Raw genomic sequence first — 18,928 nt, 5'->3', positions numbered from 1 at the left:
AAAAAAAAAAAAAAAAAAAAAAAAAAAAATTTGATTGAAATTTATATAAATTAAAATCATTATAAAAAAATGGACAAACCATAATTATTTATTAGTAGAGAGTAGGGTATGTCCACAAAATAGAATAGCCAATACAACATTTTTGTGAATATTCAAGGTCACTATCCGAATGCCTGAATCATGCAAATGTTTGCAACAATAGCAAAGCAGTGCTGCCAGATGCAAGAAAATAAAATTTGTTCATTTGAAAAATTACGAATAGGACATAATTTCATATATGCTATACAATATTATTATCCAGATGACGATCGCTGATCAAAACTAAATTCATAGGCCTTTGATAGTTTGGGGGTTGTCTTATAGGACAGATATTTGATAAAACTATAAAACTTTGACGAAAATTTATACCTCACCTTGTCCACGGAAATATACAGTAAATAAGTTGAGAGAAACATTTTTACCTGATCTTGTCAATGCAGGAGATAATGGGGTATTTGTATCAGTATCTTTAAGATATGATGCAAAAGCAAACTGTAGCAAAGGAATACATACCTAGAAAACATTTCATAATTTTTATTCATTTCATTATTGTTAAGTTTACATATATTTAAAATTTTAGAAAGTAAAATTATTTTATAATAATTGAAACAAATTATAATGAATGCTTTACCATTTCAAAATTAGGAAATAATTTACTATCAAGCTGCCATATCAAATGCCACCAAGTTTGACATTTTATTACAGCAATTCTTTCTGTTGACATCTTGTTCAGTTTTAATGGTTGCAGAAGCAATTTTAATCTTTTGTGATTAGCCATAATTTCTAAATAAGAAAATAAATATATGTAAGATGTTCAATCACAAGTTTTAAATCTAAAATCTAAATATTACTTATAATACTCAAAACATAATTTCAAATAGTAAAATAGTAATAATAATTTAGAAATTTGCTGACAAAATAAATTATTAATTTAAGTAAAAATTTATGTTTATCTGTTAGCAAAACATTATCAATTATTGTTACATAAACTGCTAATAATGTTTAACTCAAACTTCAGATTGAATCTTTTCAACCTTATAAGTTAACAGCATTTGTGAATTTTTCTTAAAACTTTTTATATTTATTTTACTATTACAGTGAGATCTGAAATATCAGAATTAATATAGATAATTAATTTATTCTATTCTAAAATGAAAACTTATCTAAAAGGAAAAAGTTCTTCAGAAAGTGATTTTATGTTAAAAAAAAAAAAAAAACTAGAAACCTGCCAAACTATAAAAAATATTCAGTACTGTGTGGTTCCAGCTTATACAAGTTTTACTGTATGAGCTTTTAGATTATTTTTATACATGAATGTATAATTCAATACATTTATATAAGCAATTAAAATTTATATTTGCTCAATTAAATTAGCTTTTTATATTAAAATCAATTTAACATTTGAAAAAATGTAAGAAAATATTAACTGACATTGAAAATATCTTACAAAAATAAACAGTACCTAAATCTGTGCTGAAATTATTTATAAGATTCTGCCATGTGCACAACGCTTCGGCATGAATGTATTCTTCTTCAGATTTAAAGGCTTTCTCAATGATTTCTAAGAGTGAATTAATAAATGAACTTCCTTTGTGCAAGATCTACAAAATAAATAAGATTTCATTTTTAAAAACTCTATTACATATTTCGCTAAACATTATAAAAATCACTACAAACTTACCTTTCCTAAGACTGTAATAATATTTCCCCAAAGTTTCAAAACATAAAACTTGTCAACATTATACAGTACACTCATTTCTTTCACAATATTCTGAAAATCATTAAAAAATTAAAAATTAATTTTAATATAATAAATAAAAAAAGGAGAATTTATTCTCAGTTTTTCATTTATCAAACAAGCAATTATATAAAACCTATCTATAATAAACAATGCCTACATATAAACTAAAGAAACAAGATAACACTAATGCTAATAAAGTAAATATTAATACTGGAACTGGACATTTTACTGAAATCAAAATGGTTAAACACAAGCTATTGTGTATCCAAGTTCTCTCTCATTCTCATGTTTTCAGTGATGTTTTCACATTATTTTTGGTGTGTTTGCTTATACATAGTGTTTGTAATTTGTCAATTTTGACAACTTCTTTCTGCCATTTTCCTTTGTTGACAGCTTCTGAGCACCCCATACATTTTGTATCCTTTAGTTCAAAGCCAAATGGAACTTTTTAAACCATATTTGATACATTTGATGTTCTGAAGCATCTTACCCATAAACATTAAGATTTTTTTTATAGTTTGCACAGCATTGTTTCCTTTCCAAAACTCATAAAGTATAAAATGCCTGAAATGCTTTTTATCTGAAGACATTAAAACTTAATTTTATTCAAACAAAATGTGAAGTAAAAAGTTTAAAGCAAGCTTCTAAACAAATAATACAATCTCACATTAGCAATAATGTGTTAAATTTCATAATTTATAATTAAATTACACATCTGTGTTAAGCAATGACAGCTGTTAAAAAATACACAAAATCTTTCTGTTCAATCCAATATAACCTTTACCTATAAAACACAGCATCCGAAAAGTGTTTGAAAGCAATGAAGTCTAAGAGAAAGGTTGTAATATTGATAAATAAAATTATATGCCTTTGTGTCCTTATCTTATGTTTAGTACTTAATTTGTCTACAAGGAACTAATTTTATTACTAAGACTTATTATACTGGTGACTTTGTTCTGCAATTTAAGAAAACATATCAGAAAAAAAACAGTCTTTATTTTTCATCTGAACACACATTACACAATATCATGTTTTGGACCTGTCGGTCCCTCATCAGCAGGTTTACAGCCAACAATTTAGTTTTTTTGATTTTTAAATACATCAACATTCAAAAGCATAAGTAGCACAAATCCAATCATACCTCTAATATTCATCATTGTTCTTCTATCATTACTCAGACATTTGTAATATTGATGATTGAGGTGAAAAAGTAAGATATCACAAAACTTTAAAGTGATATAGGTGTGGCAGATCTAGCAGCCAAGTTTAATATGTGAAAGTCAATAGTATGCAACTAGTTAATGCAATTTTCATTTTATTATACATTATTTATATATTTTATTTATGGTTTTCATGTTTCAATTTATTATTAGGGCATTTAATTTTGTTATTTTTACCTTAAATTATTTGTATTTGCTGTTTTAAATTTATCAAAATGGGTATGGTTTAAATTTTGGAAATAGATTAATTCGTTTTCCATTATTTCTAATGAAAAAAGTTTATTTGGATTTTGAATTATTCAGAGTTCAAACAGCTTCCTGGAATGAATTAAATTCAAAGTATGAAGAATCACCATATATGAGACATATTCCATAAGTCAAAGCATTATTGTATTCAGTTTAAAAACAACTGATAGCCTCACTAAGCAATATTTTATAATCATTGAAAACATAAATAAATGACAATTATATTAATAATAACAAACTTACCGTTTTTACTTCAGACACTACAATTGGCAATACAGTTTTTTCAGTCATCATAAATATTGGGACACAAAGCTCTAAATTCTTCATTGCAATTTCACGAACTTGATTATTTTGATGACAAACTGGCATTAAAATCCATTTTGACCAAGTAGTTACATGTGGGATCATGACATCTGCACAATCCATTACTAACCTATAAAATTTAAGTTAAACAGTTTCAATAATTGTAATCAGAAATGTTAATTTGTGTTTGAAAAGTTTTTAACAACATCCATTTATCATCTTAAAGTTATTTCTAATCTGTTTGATTTATGCCATATACTATCAAGTTTAATCATACACAGAACTAGAACAATTCCAAAGTGTGAACAACTTTAACAAAACATAACAGACACCACTCTGAGTTGTCCACAAAAAGATCAACTCTTCCTTGTAAAGAGAGAAAACTCTTTACAAGGAAGAGTTGATCTTTTTGTGGACTTTCAAGACTTCAGATGTTACTGTTTTCCTACAGAAAAAAAAAATAATAATCACAATTACAAAAAAAGCTGTAACTCTGTAGACACACAGTATGCTATTTAAATACAACATTGACCTAGATCTAATACAATACACAAAATGCACAGTTTATTATTAAGACTGCATTATTAAGACTTCTTTTCAAGCATTATTAATAAGCATTATTAAGAGATCTTTTCAAGTCCTGCTGTTTGATGGTATCATCAGACAGTAGGAGTTGAAAAGATGTCTTAATAATCTCAGCCAGGATCATATTAACAGAACTATGTCAATTTGCTAGCTGACTTGAATGTATTTCTTTACAGAGACAAATGGGACCATGACTGCCATACAAGACTAGATCATAAATATGAAAAACTACAGAAAATATATTTTAAAAGACAACACTCACAGATGCCACTTATAAGAAATGCCACATCATGCATGAAACTATACATCACACCAAATTTCAAGCTTTTAGCATAAACTGACTACATCAATGTAATGAAATAGCAAATGTGAACACCAAAAGCTTACATTTGGGACAAACTATTACAACCCAGGAACTATACTACAAATACACATTTCAGCCATAGAATACAATACATACAAAAGATACTATGGCTAAGCTATAATTTCAGACAAAACAATCTATCACAAGCTAGACATTACATTCATTAACAAATAAAGCAAAACCATTTATATCATTAACACAGCTGTCCCAAATACCATACAAACTACAGACACTAAAAAAAAAAAAGTAAATACTCAGAACTTGCCCACAAAACAAAATACCTGTAAAGAATATATAAGATAGAATTATTGGCACAATATGTTTTTTGCACAGGCAAGAAACATATTGTGTAATGTGTTTCTTGAATAGTATGTGTGAATATGTAGTGTGTACAAGAAACACACTACACAAAAGTCTTGAAGAATTAGAGCTTTATAACAGTACAAACATCAGATTATAGAAAGAAATAATTTTAAACACGTAACATAATTAGGAAATTTTTAAATAACAAATACACATATAGTTGATTCGTTTTTTGAAACTGTGTTTTCGTATTTATTTACTATAGTAAATAAATACACATATGTATACAAACAGCAAATATCCACAGCAACAGGTTTTTTTAGCTGTGTTTGACCAAGAATAAACTACAGTGTCTTTTGGCATTAAAATTTTTCAAGTAAATGACTTTAACTACAAGCAAGTATTTTTGACATTTCAAAATTTCATCCTCAGGCAGAGCATACTTAATATTGAAATTATAATTTTTTTAAAAAGTATATTAAAAGATTTCAAAAGCATAGTTTAATAAATCTTAGCACACGTTTTTTGCAACAAATTAATACTTAAAAATTTGTAATAACTATTAATATAAGAAAATGTATTAATGTTACAAGACAAGACAAAATAGAATCACAAAATATTTTACCTATGAATCAGATGACAAATTTGACATATAATTAAATGCTGATGATGATCTTTTAACCATTTTTCTAATAATTCAAATAATTCTGGTAACTACAAAAATATAACATAAATGTATTGATTATGTCTTGATTATGTATAGTAATAAAATATTTTTAAGAACGTACCTTTTCATTTAAAATATCAGCAGAAATGTGTGATATCAAAACTGTCAAACAAGAAATAAATTCTGCACAAACATTTTCCTCTGTGATCTCTTTTAGTTGATCTAAAAGACCTATATATAATATTTTCAAATAATTTAGATTTTCAAACAATAATAAATAAAATTGAAAAGTTATAGAAAAATAAATTTCAACTCCTTAATGTTTTTAAAAACAAGGTTCATCTTAAGAAGCTAATCACTTATTATATTAAAAAACTTTTAAAATTCTTAAAATAAAGAATAAATGGTATAGCATTCTTAAAAACAGGACAAATCTAAAAAGCATTAATAATCTATACATTAAGATTTAAAAAAAAATAAACAAAATTAAAACATGAAATTATAATATACAGATAACCCTTGTACATGATACTTTTACATGATTTTGCTCCGACACAGTTCGAAAATTGGGGATATCTCCACACAACATGGTTTGAGAAATCCTCTGTACAAGATTTCACATTTTTAAGTGGAAATTTTTATTTGATAATTTTTTTATTCAAGTAAACATGCATGTTGTCTCAAATTTTCCCACAGATTTTAGAATATTGAAATTTTTGTTTGTTTTGTGTCTTTTGTCAGGATTAATGAAAACTGATAGTGCAATATTTTCTTCCTTGTCCTAGCTTTCCTATCAACCAGGTGTCATTGTCATTGTTTTCAGGTTTTAGCCTTTAAGACTGTCATTGTGTTTTCTTTTTATAGATTAATCTTCATATTTAGTAAAGTATATTTAAACATTTTTAGGTAAATGTTATTAACCTTTTTTAACTGTAGATAAATAATCTATACTAATATTATAAAGAGGTAATGTTTGTATGTAAGTTTGTTTGCAGCAGGTAATCTCCGAAACTACTCACCCGATTTCAAAAATTCTTTCACCAATATTTAGAATGGAACTTCAGGGTGGACATAGGCTGTATATTATTCTGTTAAACATTCATATAAATTAAATTATATCATCTAGGGTTAAGGCTTTTATGTCCAACAGATGGCGCTATGAGTACGACGCCCTAAGTTTGCTTTTCTGTGAAAATGAACTAAAGCGGATCATCATCTATCTACTTATATAAATAAAAATGTAATGTTCATTTGTTCCTACCGATTCCTTTGAAATTTTGACACAACGCTGCATTTGAACACGCACGTGTTTTTATATAATATACATGTCGAAATCCCCCCCAGGAGATGGACAGGATTAAGGCTTACCGTAAAGAACGCTGCTTCTATTTATACTATTTTAGATGCGGGTTTTTGCGTTTTTGATTGCGTTTTAATAGGGTACGTCAAGAGAATGTACACTAAGAAGAAATTTTTAAATTTCTTTTTAATTTTTAAAAATTTTTCCCCGTGGGGGAGAAATTTTTCAAAAAATTTCTCCCCCACAGGGAAGTGTTATAAATTTATAATAGATACATTTTGAGCCACAACAACGCACGGCGGGATCTGCTAGTCATTCATAAAAATGATGAACAAAGTACAGTGGTATCTCAGTACTTGAACACAAATTCTGGGAGAGAGGAGAGGGAAAAAATTGCTCAGTCCTTAATTGAACAAACATGACCCGCTAGAACAAATTTTTGATTAATAACATATTTTTATTTTGTCATATATAAAAAATTTTAAAAAATGAAGATATTTCTGATTAAGATCAACGAAAAAGCTAAGAGAATGATAATACATCATAAAAAGAAAATGCCCTTGTTTAACTAAAATTAATATTAATATGTGTATTATGTACTTTTAATTGTGATTGTTAATAAGTTATTGATTGCTTTAATAAACATATTTCTCTTAGTAATGAAAAAGAACAGTAAATTTGTTAACTTTTGAAACCTAACCCCAAACCTTTTGCATTAGTCCTTTGTTTCGGAGCACAAATTTGCATAACATGGCACTTTTTTGGAATATAACCTACTGTGTTGTACAAGGGATACCTGTATATAAAGACAGAAAAAATAATAATAATTACTGCCAAAAGAAATGCAACATGAAACATTTCCAGTACTGATCTTAATGATAAGTTACTTCCAGGAAAAATCACGATAATTTCAGTAAAAATTTACAAACTTTTTATTAATAATCTCTGTAAACTGTTTACAAATTCAAAGAGTACAATTATAGTATAATTCTTCCAATAACTTGACATCAACTTTCAATATCTTTGTGTGATCACTGTTTTGATCAAATTAAGGGAAATCTTTTTTTGTTGGATTGATGATAGACATTCATCAGTTCTTTTTCTAATGCCTTGTTATGATTGATTTGTCATACAAGGCCAAGTTTTTAAACCAAAAAGTCTCTACCCAAAACTAAGATTAACTTATATAGCAGGTATAAAATGCAAACCTTTACAACAGACTAATAAATTGTGAAACACCATTCTTAACAATCCTGTACCCAACTTTTATAATTCCATCTGGTCACCACAAATATTTTCAACTAAAACCTCATATTTGATGAAATTATTTAACATAGAGATTAATATAATAATAATAATTCAGTATGAATGACCATTATATAACACACTTTTCTAACTACAAATATTCCAATTGTACAATGAATGATGCAAATGACAGAGTGTAAGACAGATCTATCATATTTAGTAGAGTTTCAACAAAATATCAAAGATTGTTGTTGATGTTAGGATCTTTTATGGCAATGTTGCAGAATGCAATAATATTCATTTATTTTTTTATTCTTTTAAAAATTAAAAATTTTTTAAACTATGATCATTTGACTGACCAACTTGTAAAGACGAGTTCTTATATTCAAAAATATAATAGAGTCTTTAGTTTATACACTAGGAAAAATGCGAAATATTTAAATTATCAGAAATTTGAATTATCCATTTTTGAAAATTAAGGATAAATTAGCTTTCTGTAAGTTTCTAGTATTCGTCAGTATTTATTACTTTTGATGATGTAATATTTTATATTTATTTTCTATTTGTTTAATCACTAACTTTTTATGCAAAAAATAACTTTCATACAAACACTAAAATCACAGCCAAACAACTCTGCTATATAGATACAAATATCACTATAGTTATGAAACCTGACAATTTTGTAATTTGGAGAATATCTGGCATATGCACATTCAAATAAATCAGTTTACAACCTGATACTTTAAGTTTCATTTTCAAAATGTAAAATATTACTAGCTTTGAATTATCTAAACTTTAATAAGAACTCTGAATACACTGTATTTGTACAATTGTATTTCATTGTTTCTAACACTTTTTACTGATTTTTACTTGTCCAAAATAGATACATATCTTAGAATCAACAGAATCTTAGCTTCACAGTCTAAAAACAATTGGCAGCAATCATGAGTAACCATGTGGGGTGTGTTATGCACAAATAACAGATGTCTTTGATTATACTGTTCAACCATCAAATCAATTTAAATGAGCTTTGTGATAACAAACATTTAATTTAATCTCTTTTTTTAATCTTGATATGTGCTTTTTGTCCTTAATTACTTATATTATACTTTTGTCCACTTTGGACATTCTTGCGAATTAAAACTTGTTATATTGACCTGTTTTTAATGATTAAAATGCCCTCACAAGTTCACAAGTCAACATTATGATGCATCATTAAAATGAATATTTATTGTACATACATATGAATATGGAAATAGAGCTGCCACACATTACCAGTTTTATGGGATTTGTATTGTTTTCCTAACTTCTTACTTAACAAATTTAATTAATTAAAAATTTTTCTTTCATAACAAAAACCTTAAAATTTGATTTCAGATTATTAGAATTGAGAAAATACAATTTGTTACACATTAATTTAAATAATGAATTTCAAGAGAAATAGTAGAAAGTTTAATTTTTCAAATAATTTCAATTTATTGGATATAACTCAATTTTGACTTTATCAGTTTACATTCAAAATTGAGTATATTAAACTATATTCAAATTTTTAGTTGGAATTATTTTGAAATTTGATCATTTCAATAAGTTTCAATATAATTTTAAACTAAAAAAATTGAGTGTATTAAGATATGCCAATTTTTTAGTTTGATAATCTCAATAAAACAATTAAACTCTGTTTTCTTAAAAAAATCAGTTTCATGCTTTTATTAAACTTACATAATACAGAAAAGTAAACAAATAACTTACTTATAAGTATTTCCTGAGATGTATTACTTTTCAATGACCTATAATATACAAAACAATTAAATAATAGTACTATTAATTATTTATGAAATTAAAATAAATCAAAAATATTCATTTACTGCTTACTCTGAAATCTGATCATACGACAAAACAATTTCTAAGACACAAAGGGCTTCCAACTGTAGTGTTTGATTTTTACTTGAAAAAGTAATATCTTTTAACAGAAATGATATTAAGGGTTGAATGGTCTTTTCATTATATAAAACCGGTGACAAATTTTTGTTGCCTTTTAAAAATCTAAGAAAAATTTAAGAAATAAGTTTTTGGAGACAATTTTAAATGAAATAAAATAGCATTATTTAAATTATTAAAATTACAAGTTGATAGTTTTAATCCTTATCCAGATAAGGTGAGTCTGTCAGACTCTTTTCAACATAATAATATAATAAATACAAATAAAAACTCCAATTACTAATAACAGATTAAATATAAAATGCAAATTACTAAAATGTTATCTGTTATCAAGGAGTGAATGTAAAAAATACAGCTTTACTATTTTATAATATAAGTTGTTATATTTGTTATTATTATTAATTATAATAGACATCTATTATACTGGAATTTATGATTACTTTTTAAATTTTTTCAATACATTCTTTATAATGTTAATTTTTGTTTAAATAAAAAAATTAGAGAAAAGGTAAGCAATGAATTATTTAATTCATTATTTACATTTTTTTAATATCCTTAAACATAAAATGACAAAACTGGAATATGAAAATATAAATGATAAAAGTGAAATTTTTTCCTTTTCATTTTAAATAAATTTTTGAAATTATAATGTTAATAACATCAGTGTTTTTAATAATCAAATAAAATTTGGTAATAGAGAGGTTGAGGCAGACGTTTTAAACGTGTAAACGTGTAGGACAGACATTCAATGCCGCTTTCCCGTAGGCCTAGAAGTTTGACGATGGTGTTTGGAATGTCGAGCGTGATTCCACTGACTATCCAAACACCATTGTCAAACTTTTAGGCTTACGGGAAAGCGGCGCCGAACGTCCGACCTACACGTTTACATGTTTAAAACGTCTGCCTCAACCTCTCTAATATATGTACAGAACTGTATTTTAAAACTTAACTATTTAAAAAGTAATTTAACACAAAAATAACAATAAATTAAAGAAGTTTAAAATGGATGAATTCAATTTATTGTTATTTTTGTGTTTGATTGTATGATTTGATTTAATTTACATTTTACATTTTTATTTTAATCAATTTTATTAAAATTTGTAAAAATTAGTTTATGAATCATTAATAAATTTACTGTTTCAAATGTTTACAAATCTCTCTCTACCAAACTATTTAAAAGATTGAAAGCCTTTAAGATTTATTAAAATATTTTAAACTTCAAGACTGACTGATCTATCTGTACATGTTTCAAATATTTATTATTAAACTAAAAATTCAGAGATTTTACCTATATATAGCCAAGCGATCTTCTTCTGAAACAGCTTTCTTCAATTTTCTCATCAAAACTGCTGGGGCCATAATTATATCTTTATTTATTTTTTATTTTTTCAATTAAACAATCTTCTCATAATATCTGGAAGGTAATTTATTTCTGTAAATAATTAATAATTTAAAGTATTCTGAAATAATATATTAAGTACTAATACCAAAATAGTGAACACATTAATTTTAATTTAGTTGTGGAAAAGTAATGTAAATTTTCATGTTGTTTTGATATGTTATTGTGGGGTTAATATGAATCATCTTCTGGCATTACACATGAATCATTAATCAAATTACTTTATTTTAAAATGTTTTCATTTAGTTTATTGTTTGATATCTTTAAGTTTTAGAATAACAAATTATTTTAAATTGAAAGTTATGGAACAAAACAAAAACTTCAAATTACATAGAAAAATTACATAGCTTAACTAATTAAAATAATACATAAAAGCAAAGCAAAATAAATCAGTAAAGGTAATTCTGAGCTAAATTACCTGTGGTAGATCATTCTTATAGTTTTTATAAAATGGATGTAGTGGCATTATATCTATCCATCTCAACATTTAAAGTATTAATATAAATATACACATCAATTGAAACCTGATATCTTAATTAAATACACCTACAACTGCCATAAATTATCAGGCTAAATTTTGGATATATGATTATAGATTAGAATTAGAATACATTAGATCCAAAATTTAGCCCGATAATTTATGGCAGTTGTAGGTATATTTGCTAAAGTATTAATGTTTTGTATAATTTTTCTTTTAAAGACAGATTTTTTCCATTTGAATAAATCTTAGATATTTGTGATACTATCAAAGTGATTGTTAATAATAACTACTTGAACTATAATTTAAAATCTATAAAGCATTTTCACACAATGTTTGTTCTGAGCAAGTGCACTTTACATGCTGCCATGTTGGTGCTACTTGCACATCAACAGTGACCAGATAGGAATGGGAAGCACCTTTCTGCATCATGGTAGCATGACAGGATTGGGCTGAATCCATACAAACACACTACTATTTATATATTTTTATCTAGTATGGATGAAAATTTTTGCCAGGCTGTTTGCTCAGCATATAGTTGTGCCAACAGACCATCTAAAAAAATTACCTGGCATCATGTTTTACAGGTTTATGTCAGTTACTAGTGAATCGTTGTTCATCCTACTAGTGGTATACTGTATAGTGTTTTTGTTTGATCTCAGCGATGTGATTAAATTAGTAAGAAATACTTTAGGAGGAAAAAAAAAAAAACTATATTCTAAAAAGGCATTGTTGATTGGTATTACATCAAGACACTTCACGTTTACAAGAGACTGAAAATATTCACTTAAAAAATACGCTTAGGAGTGCACATGTGTTTTTTTACAAACAAAAAAATGAAAGTGAAGTTAGCAACATTGCTACTAAGTGCTTCTAAAGCTGATGCTATAACATTATGTAATACTCATTTGTAGCTAACAGCATTCAGAGATTGTGAAGCAACTGTAGATTTAGCCAAGTGATGAATGACTTGTTTGATGTTCTCAGTTCAAGTAATGTTAAGCAGACTGGGTTGAAAGGGCCTTTGGATGTCAACAATCTTGATGTTTTCGAATTTTTAAATAAAGAAAATGAATATACTTGTAACTTGAAAATAGGTCTACACTGGGAGGTCATACTGCAATCAAGAAGGAAAACTGGAGTCTTTGGTTTACTTTTTTGTATCAAATCTATCAAGACATTGTATAAGATATTAATTGTCAATAATTCTCTCATTAATTTAACTATATAATCTTAGTCAGGATCACATTGAAATGTTTTTTCAGTGTCAGAATGTAAGGGGTATGCAACATAATCTTTCTGCATGCCAATTCAAAATACCATAAAAAAAAACTTTTAGTTCAGAAACAAATAAATGCTGCACTTTTTTCTACACAAGAGATTTTATGTTAATAATTAAATATAATAAAACAAGCTGCAACTTATGTTGGATATTCAATTTATAAATTTAAACAAATTTGCAATTTGAATAACAAAGTTCCAAAGATAAATTTTTTAAAATCAAATTTTGACCATACAAATAAATTTGGGTCAGTACAAAATAATCCTTTTTTTTAATAATCCAGCTAGAGACAGATGGTTAACAACTTAAAAACCAACGAAATGACATTAAAAATACATACAATATAGAATTGACGCCAATCTTTTCTTGGAGGATCCAATGTCAATGACACAGCATTAAAATTCTTCACAATATCATTCAGGTACAAATCAGTTGTATTTATACACATCTGCAGACCTCTGTTAGAAAACTAGGAGAGCATCATAATTAGCATATCTACATGAATAACAAAGTTCCAAGGATAAATTTCTTTGATTAAATCAATTTTTTTTACAATTTTATTTAAACCAATCTGCAATTTGTTTAAATAAAATTGTTAAAAAATGTGTTGTAAATTGTAAATTCCATAAAGTATATTAACTGTTGAACTAAATGTTTTCAGGAAGTTTCACAGGCCTGCTTCAGGTCTATCACAACATACAAATGCATTCTATTTTGGAACTATTCATTTTATAATCCTTGAATAAAATGTTTTTAAACAGAATTAACAATAATTCATATGGCCTCAACTTGAAGTTAAATCAATAAAGTGGAACATCTGTGCACAATCAACATCAACTGGAAAACTACAATGAAAACAACAATTTTTCTACTATTTTTTTGAGCTTTTATGAAAGTAACTTGATAAATCTTAGGATATACATGTAAATCCTAGGTTTTACTGAAATTTGGACTTTTATGGTGTGCTATATATATATATTTTGCTATATATATTTTGGTTTTGTTAACTAAGTAATCTACTTTGACTTAATTATTGCTTTTGCAATTAAATGCTCTTATATTTGTTAAAAAATAAACAGTAAGTAAATTTAATCTTAACTAATTTTTTAATTATATAAATATGCCATATTTCCTAAATTTTAACCCTTACATTCTTACACTTAACCTAGAACAATTCAGCAACAAACACACCCACTTCCTAGACCTGAACATCTACTTTAAAAATGGCCAGATCAAAACAGACATTTACTATAAACCAGGGTACCAACCATTATTCATACCAGCAGCCTCTTTGATCCTTATACATGCAAAATAGCAGCATTTAGAGTCCTTACAAAAAGATCATTCACACACTGCACAAACATTGTTAGCACATTTCAAGAATTAAAATATATTGAAAAAATAGTGATGACACATAGTTACTCTAGAATTGTAAGGAACCAAGTCCGAGCGTTATTTTTTAGTTATTTTTATTTTTGCTTTTATTCTATTTTTGTTTGGGGCTTATGTTTTGTTAGGACAAAGGTTTCCTCACCACTCACCTTAGAAACTTAAAAATGGAAGAGAAACCAACTCACCGGCGAGAGAAAAGCGCCAAAGATAAAATTCGCGCACACTTGCGCTCCTGAGTGGAGAAAAGTAAGTCTGCACCGAGAAAAGGGGGAGACCCCACAAGCACAACTTAGGAACTTGCTAAACCTTAAAGAATAAAACATCACGAAAACTATCAAAAAGAATAATGTAAAAGGTTAACGAGTATTGTCGGAAAATAGACTGCCAGGCAAACAGGAAAAGTTTATTGTTAGCATTAAGTATGTAAATGAGGGGAGTGATCTCACTCAGAATTGTGACGTAACCTCACAGAATAAAGACCGAACCTCAAGTGAAGATGACCGAGGTGAGCTTCTGTTAGCAACGAGCGTGGTGAGCTTTGTATCAGCAAATGAGAGAGAGGTGTCCGATAGGATAAAGTAGTTCCAAGGCAATTTTGAAGTTATTCGATTTGTGGATCNTAGCAACGAGCGTGGCGAGCTTCATAGCAGCAAACGAGAGAGAGGTGTCCGATAGGATAAAGTAGTTCCAAGGCGATTTTGAAGTTATTCAATTTGTAGATAGAATATTAGAGAAAGTCTTGAGAGTTGAGAAAAAAGGTTCCTAGTATATTGAGGTGACAATAGGACTTTTAATTAATAAGAATTATTGTACGTAAGTTAAGTCTTTGAAATTTTTGTCAAATTCCAAAGGGGAATAGAGTTAAGTTAGAAAATAGATTGATTTGAGTTTTGTCGGGTTGATTCTTATTGATTTACGTTGAATAAATTGTTATTTGATTTTTTTACTAAATTTTGTATATAGTTATTACTAGAATTTTTATTAAATATTGGATTGTTTTTGAATAACTTTGTCATTATTTAATTCGGTGCACGCTTAAAGTCCAGGCCTGGCACATTAATGCGAATCCACGTAAAGTACCCATTAGGTAACGGCTATTTCCAGCACACAGTCATGTCAATAATCATTGGAAAAGTCGGAAAATTAATATAGTACTTTACAGAATAGTAGTGCAAAGATTAGCAGAGAACTATATTAAAAGAATGAATGATTATACATACCACTTCCAATCTTAACAGGGATGGTAATAAATGTTTAGAATCTATGGGCATTATAATGAACTAATACAAATACTAATTGATTATGACTGGGGATTAAAGGCTTTGTACAAGGAAATTGCTACTAATCAAGATTGGGTGATAACATACAGATGTAACCTGTCTGTTTATAATTTATTAAGAAACAGCAAATATGCCATTAACACCTATAATGCACCAGGGGTATATAGTATACTTATGAGAGACGACAGATTTCAGAAAGATCTATTGTACATTCGTTCAACCAAGAGACCCCTTAAAAAACAGCTGGCAAAACATAAATATGACATACAAAACAAAAAACAGACCAGTGCTCCACAATATATGGTTCTGAAACAGACATGAATGCTAAATTACAGCAAGCCAGTCTCATTTGACACACCCTTCACATTGATCAAAATTTTAGAAGCTCTTAAAATTTTTAAAGCCAAGTGAAAGGGGGAATGTATCAATTTTAAGGAAGAAACAAACATGCTTCTGCTTTTTCAGTGATCCCCTTTTCAATGTTCCCAACAACATTAAAAAGAAATAAAAAAATCAATTAATTCACTAAGATTTGTAACAAATATATTTGTTAATTTTAATTTTTAATGTTAATGTTAACACCTAGTTGTGATTTTCATACTTGTTCTAATATTTAACTGTTATGGCAATTTGAATTCATTCTTTTGCATTCTAATTCTATCAAACATTTTAGACCTGAAGCAGATCCTATTTGGATTGAATATGTTTGTCAGGGTGTCTTTATATTAAATTATATTTTTGCTGATATATTTTGAAAGTTTTGTTGGTGTTATTTAACCTTATAGTCTTCTACACTCACATTATTGTGTAATAAAATTGTAAATCTAGCTTTGTAATTGTACTGCAGGAAAACTTTTTTCTACTTAGAATTTTAGGGTGTGCATATGCACACTCCATATCCCCTTGGATTCAGCTCTGGATAAAGACTAAAGAGATTCCACTAGGTGGGAAAGGAGTCCTTGTCTTGCAGTTAAAAAAATTTTTTTTAATGACGGTGTTATAAATTTCAATTTTCAGTTAAACACTTATCTGTTAATGGTTATTACAACTCTATTCCTTGCATTATTCTGGACAATGCCATCACAGTGACCAAAACTGACAAACACTCACTAGAATTGATAAATGCAAGTACTTTATCCTGATTAAAAAAAAAACACATAATGCAAATAATTTATTTACACTATTATCTACTTTTTTTATGTTTGAAGGCTGAGCTTATCAAAAACATCTATGATAATCAAGTGGGAGTAATCTAGACATGAAGCACATACACAATGAAGCAGTCCATTACTTAGCTATTGCTATATGTCTAGAAAAACGTTTTCACATCTGACTAACAAGTTGGCTTCCCATAGACTGCATATATACATTTTCATACTAACAATATTTTCAAGTATAAGGTGGTGGCATCTAGATCTCTGTTCCAAAGAGCATTTAGTACAAAAAAATGCTATATAGTACAAAAATAGTAGATTTAAAAAAAGAAACAGTTGATTGAAAAGATTGATTTAACCTTCAGGTATCCACAATAACTAAAAGAACAGCAAAAAAGCATGTATGCTAAAGGATTGGAATAATTGTTTAAAAACTTGGAGTAAAAATGAACAAGCTCCTTAGACCATACATTAAAAACAAAAATAATAGTTGTAACAGTCCTAAGGACTAATGCAATCAAAATGATTTCTCTTACAGCCCCAACCATATAAGCAGGATAAAAAAGCAAGGTATATAGCATACCAATAAAAATCAGTAAAACTGAAAAACAAAGGCATATATAGGAAGCACCATCAGAATAAAAAAAAAAAAAGAGAATACAAGCAGTTACTTATTGTAATGTCGTCACAATGCTGGGCTGCAATTTTTCATTTATTTAATTTAAAATATATGCTCTCCATCTCAAATAAGTAATGGCTTGTCCCTGTACATCATACTTTTCCTTTAGCAATAGAGTCGTGCCTTTTAGGGAAAACTTTTGAATTGGAATAATGTAACTTCCAATTTGTATCAGAAGTTTGTATATAATTAATCAGGGCCTCCTGTCCCCAAGTTTTCCATATCTGGTCTCATCTTTCATCTATCTAACTCCATTCTCAAGATTAAGAAAGGACAGACAGACAGTTGACAGTGGGAATTTATAGGTCTACAATTTTTTCAAATTGCAGCCCAATTATGTTTATGTATGACATTTATCAAATGAATGTCAGTCTTGTAATAATTCCCCATCTTTTACAGCCTGCTGTTACACTTAGTAGGTGTTGCAGTATTGTGTCAGCTCAGTTATTGGTGAGGTAGCAAAAATTCTTATTTTATTGTGGCCGCATGTGACTTGAGAGAGAGTGATTGACATCAAGGAAAGCAATAACATTGCACTATGTTTCCTGCCTAAATCATATGGCACTACGATAAAGCACCCTCTTGCAATGGAAACTTGAAAAACATAGTTACAAGAACGTGTACTTACATATGTGCAATGAACATAGTTTTAAGAAATAATTTTATTTCCTGTCACTTTTGAGAATGATGTTTTTATAGAAAATTCATTAGAGCAGGAAAAAATTAAAATAAACAGGCCATTTTCATAATGTTTCTCAAAATATTAAAAAAAATACAAATAAGTAGGCTGTTTTTTTCCAAGCTCCAATGGTCCATAAAAAAAGACAAGTGTAAATAACACTTGTCTTTTATTTATTTATTACCAAATTTATTACCAAAAGTTAGGTATAAACATGGTTACTTTTTGACATAATCACTGTGAAGATCAAGGCATTTATCTTATCTGTGGACGAGCTTTTCCATCCCCTTGTCATACAATGTTGCCACCAATAACTTGAGATGGGCCCTAACGTTTTTTTGAAGATCGTCATTAGTCTCAAACCTCTGCCCTCCTAGCCACATTTCCTGTTCAAGAAAGAGGCGGAAGTCGCTCAGCACTAAATTGGGGCTATACGCTGGGTATAAGGTGGTGAAGACTTCCACCCAGCTTAAAACTTTTTAACATGTGAAGACTTCAACCTCTTTCCTGAACTGAAAACGTCGCTAGTAGGGTAGAGGTTTGAAACTAATGAACTAATGACAATCTTCAAAACAATGTTGTTAAGGCCATCTCAATTCACTGGCGGCAACATTCTATGACAAAGGGATGGAAA

The 18,928-nt window shown here is 28.0% G+C and overlaps 1 protein-coding gene across 4 annotated transcripts in view; it reads right to left on the bottom strand.

Annotated features, from left to right (window-relative positions):
• The window catches only part of LOC111632722 (telomere-associated protein RIF1-like), a 75,068-nt gene that overhangs the window by 45,288 nt on the left and 10,852 nt on the right, over positions 1 to 18,928 (bottom strand). For 3 of the 4 annotated variants that reach the window (XM_023377229.1, XM_023377230.1, XM_023377227.1), the window contains exons 2-11: positions 11,240 to 11,365; positions 9,886 to 10,056; positions 9,763 to 9,800; positions 5,590 to 5,699; positions 5,427 to 5,515; positions 3,490 to 3,679; positions 1,721 to 1,810; positions 1,502 to 1,640; positions 671 to 822; positions 462 to 552 (exon numbers count right to left, since the gene is read on the bottom strand). In XM_023377229.1, coding sequence (XP_023232997.1) covers positions 462 to 552; positions 671 to 822; positions 1,502 to 1,640; positions 1,721 to 1,810; positions 3,490 to 3,679; positions 5,427 to 5,515; positions 5,590 to 5,699; positions 9,763 to 9,800; positions 9,886 to 10,056; positions 11,240 to 11,310 — 1,141 coding nt within the window. In that variant the 5' untranslated portion in view covers positions 11,311 to 11,365. Of the gene's footprint in view, positions 1 to 461; positions 553 to 670; positions 823 to 1,501; positions 1,641 to 1,720; positions 1,811 to 3,489; positions 3,680 to 5,426; positions 5,516 to 5,589; positions 5,700 to 9,762; positions 9,801 to 9,885; positions 10,057 to 11,239; positions 11,384 to 18,928 lie in introns of all 4 variants that reach the window. The other variant, XM_023377228.1, reaches the window with a different exon arrangement.

The sequence above is a fragment of the Centruroides sculpturatus genome, unplaced genomic scaffold (assembly GCF_000671375.1).
Source record: "Centruroides sculpturatus isolate CEXI.00-Female unplaced genomic scaffold, Cexi_2.0 scaffold839, whole genome shotgun sequence".
Classification (NCBI taxonomy): Eukaryota; Metazoa; Arthropoda; class Arachnida; order Scorpiones; family Buthidae; genus Centruroides; species Centruroides sculpturatus.
Note: the sequence above shows the minus strand (reverse complement) of the source record. Positions and strands in the feature narration are given on the sequence as shown.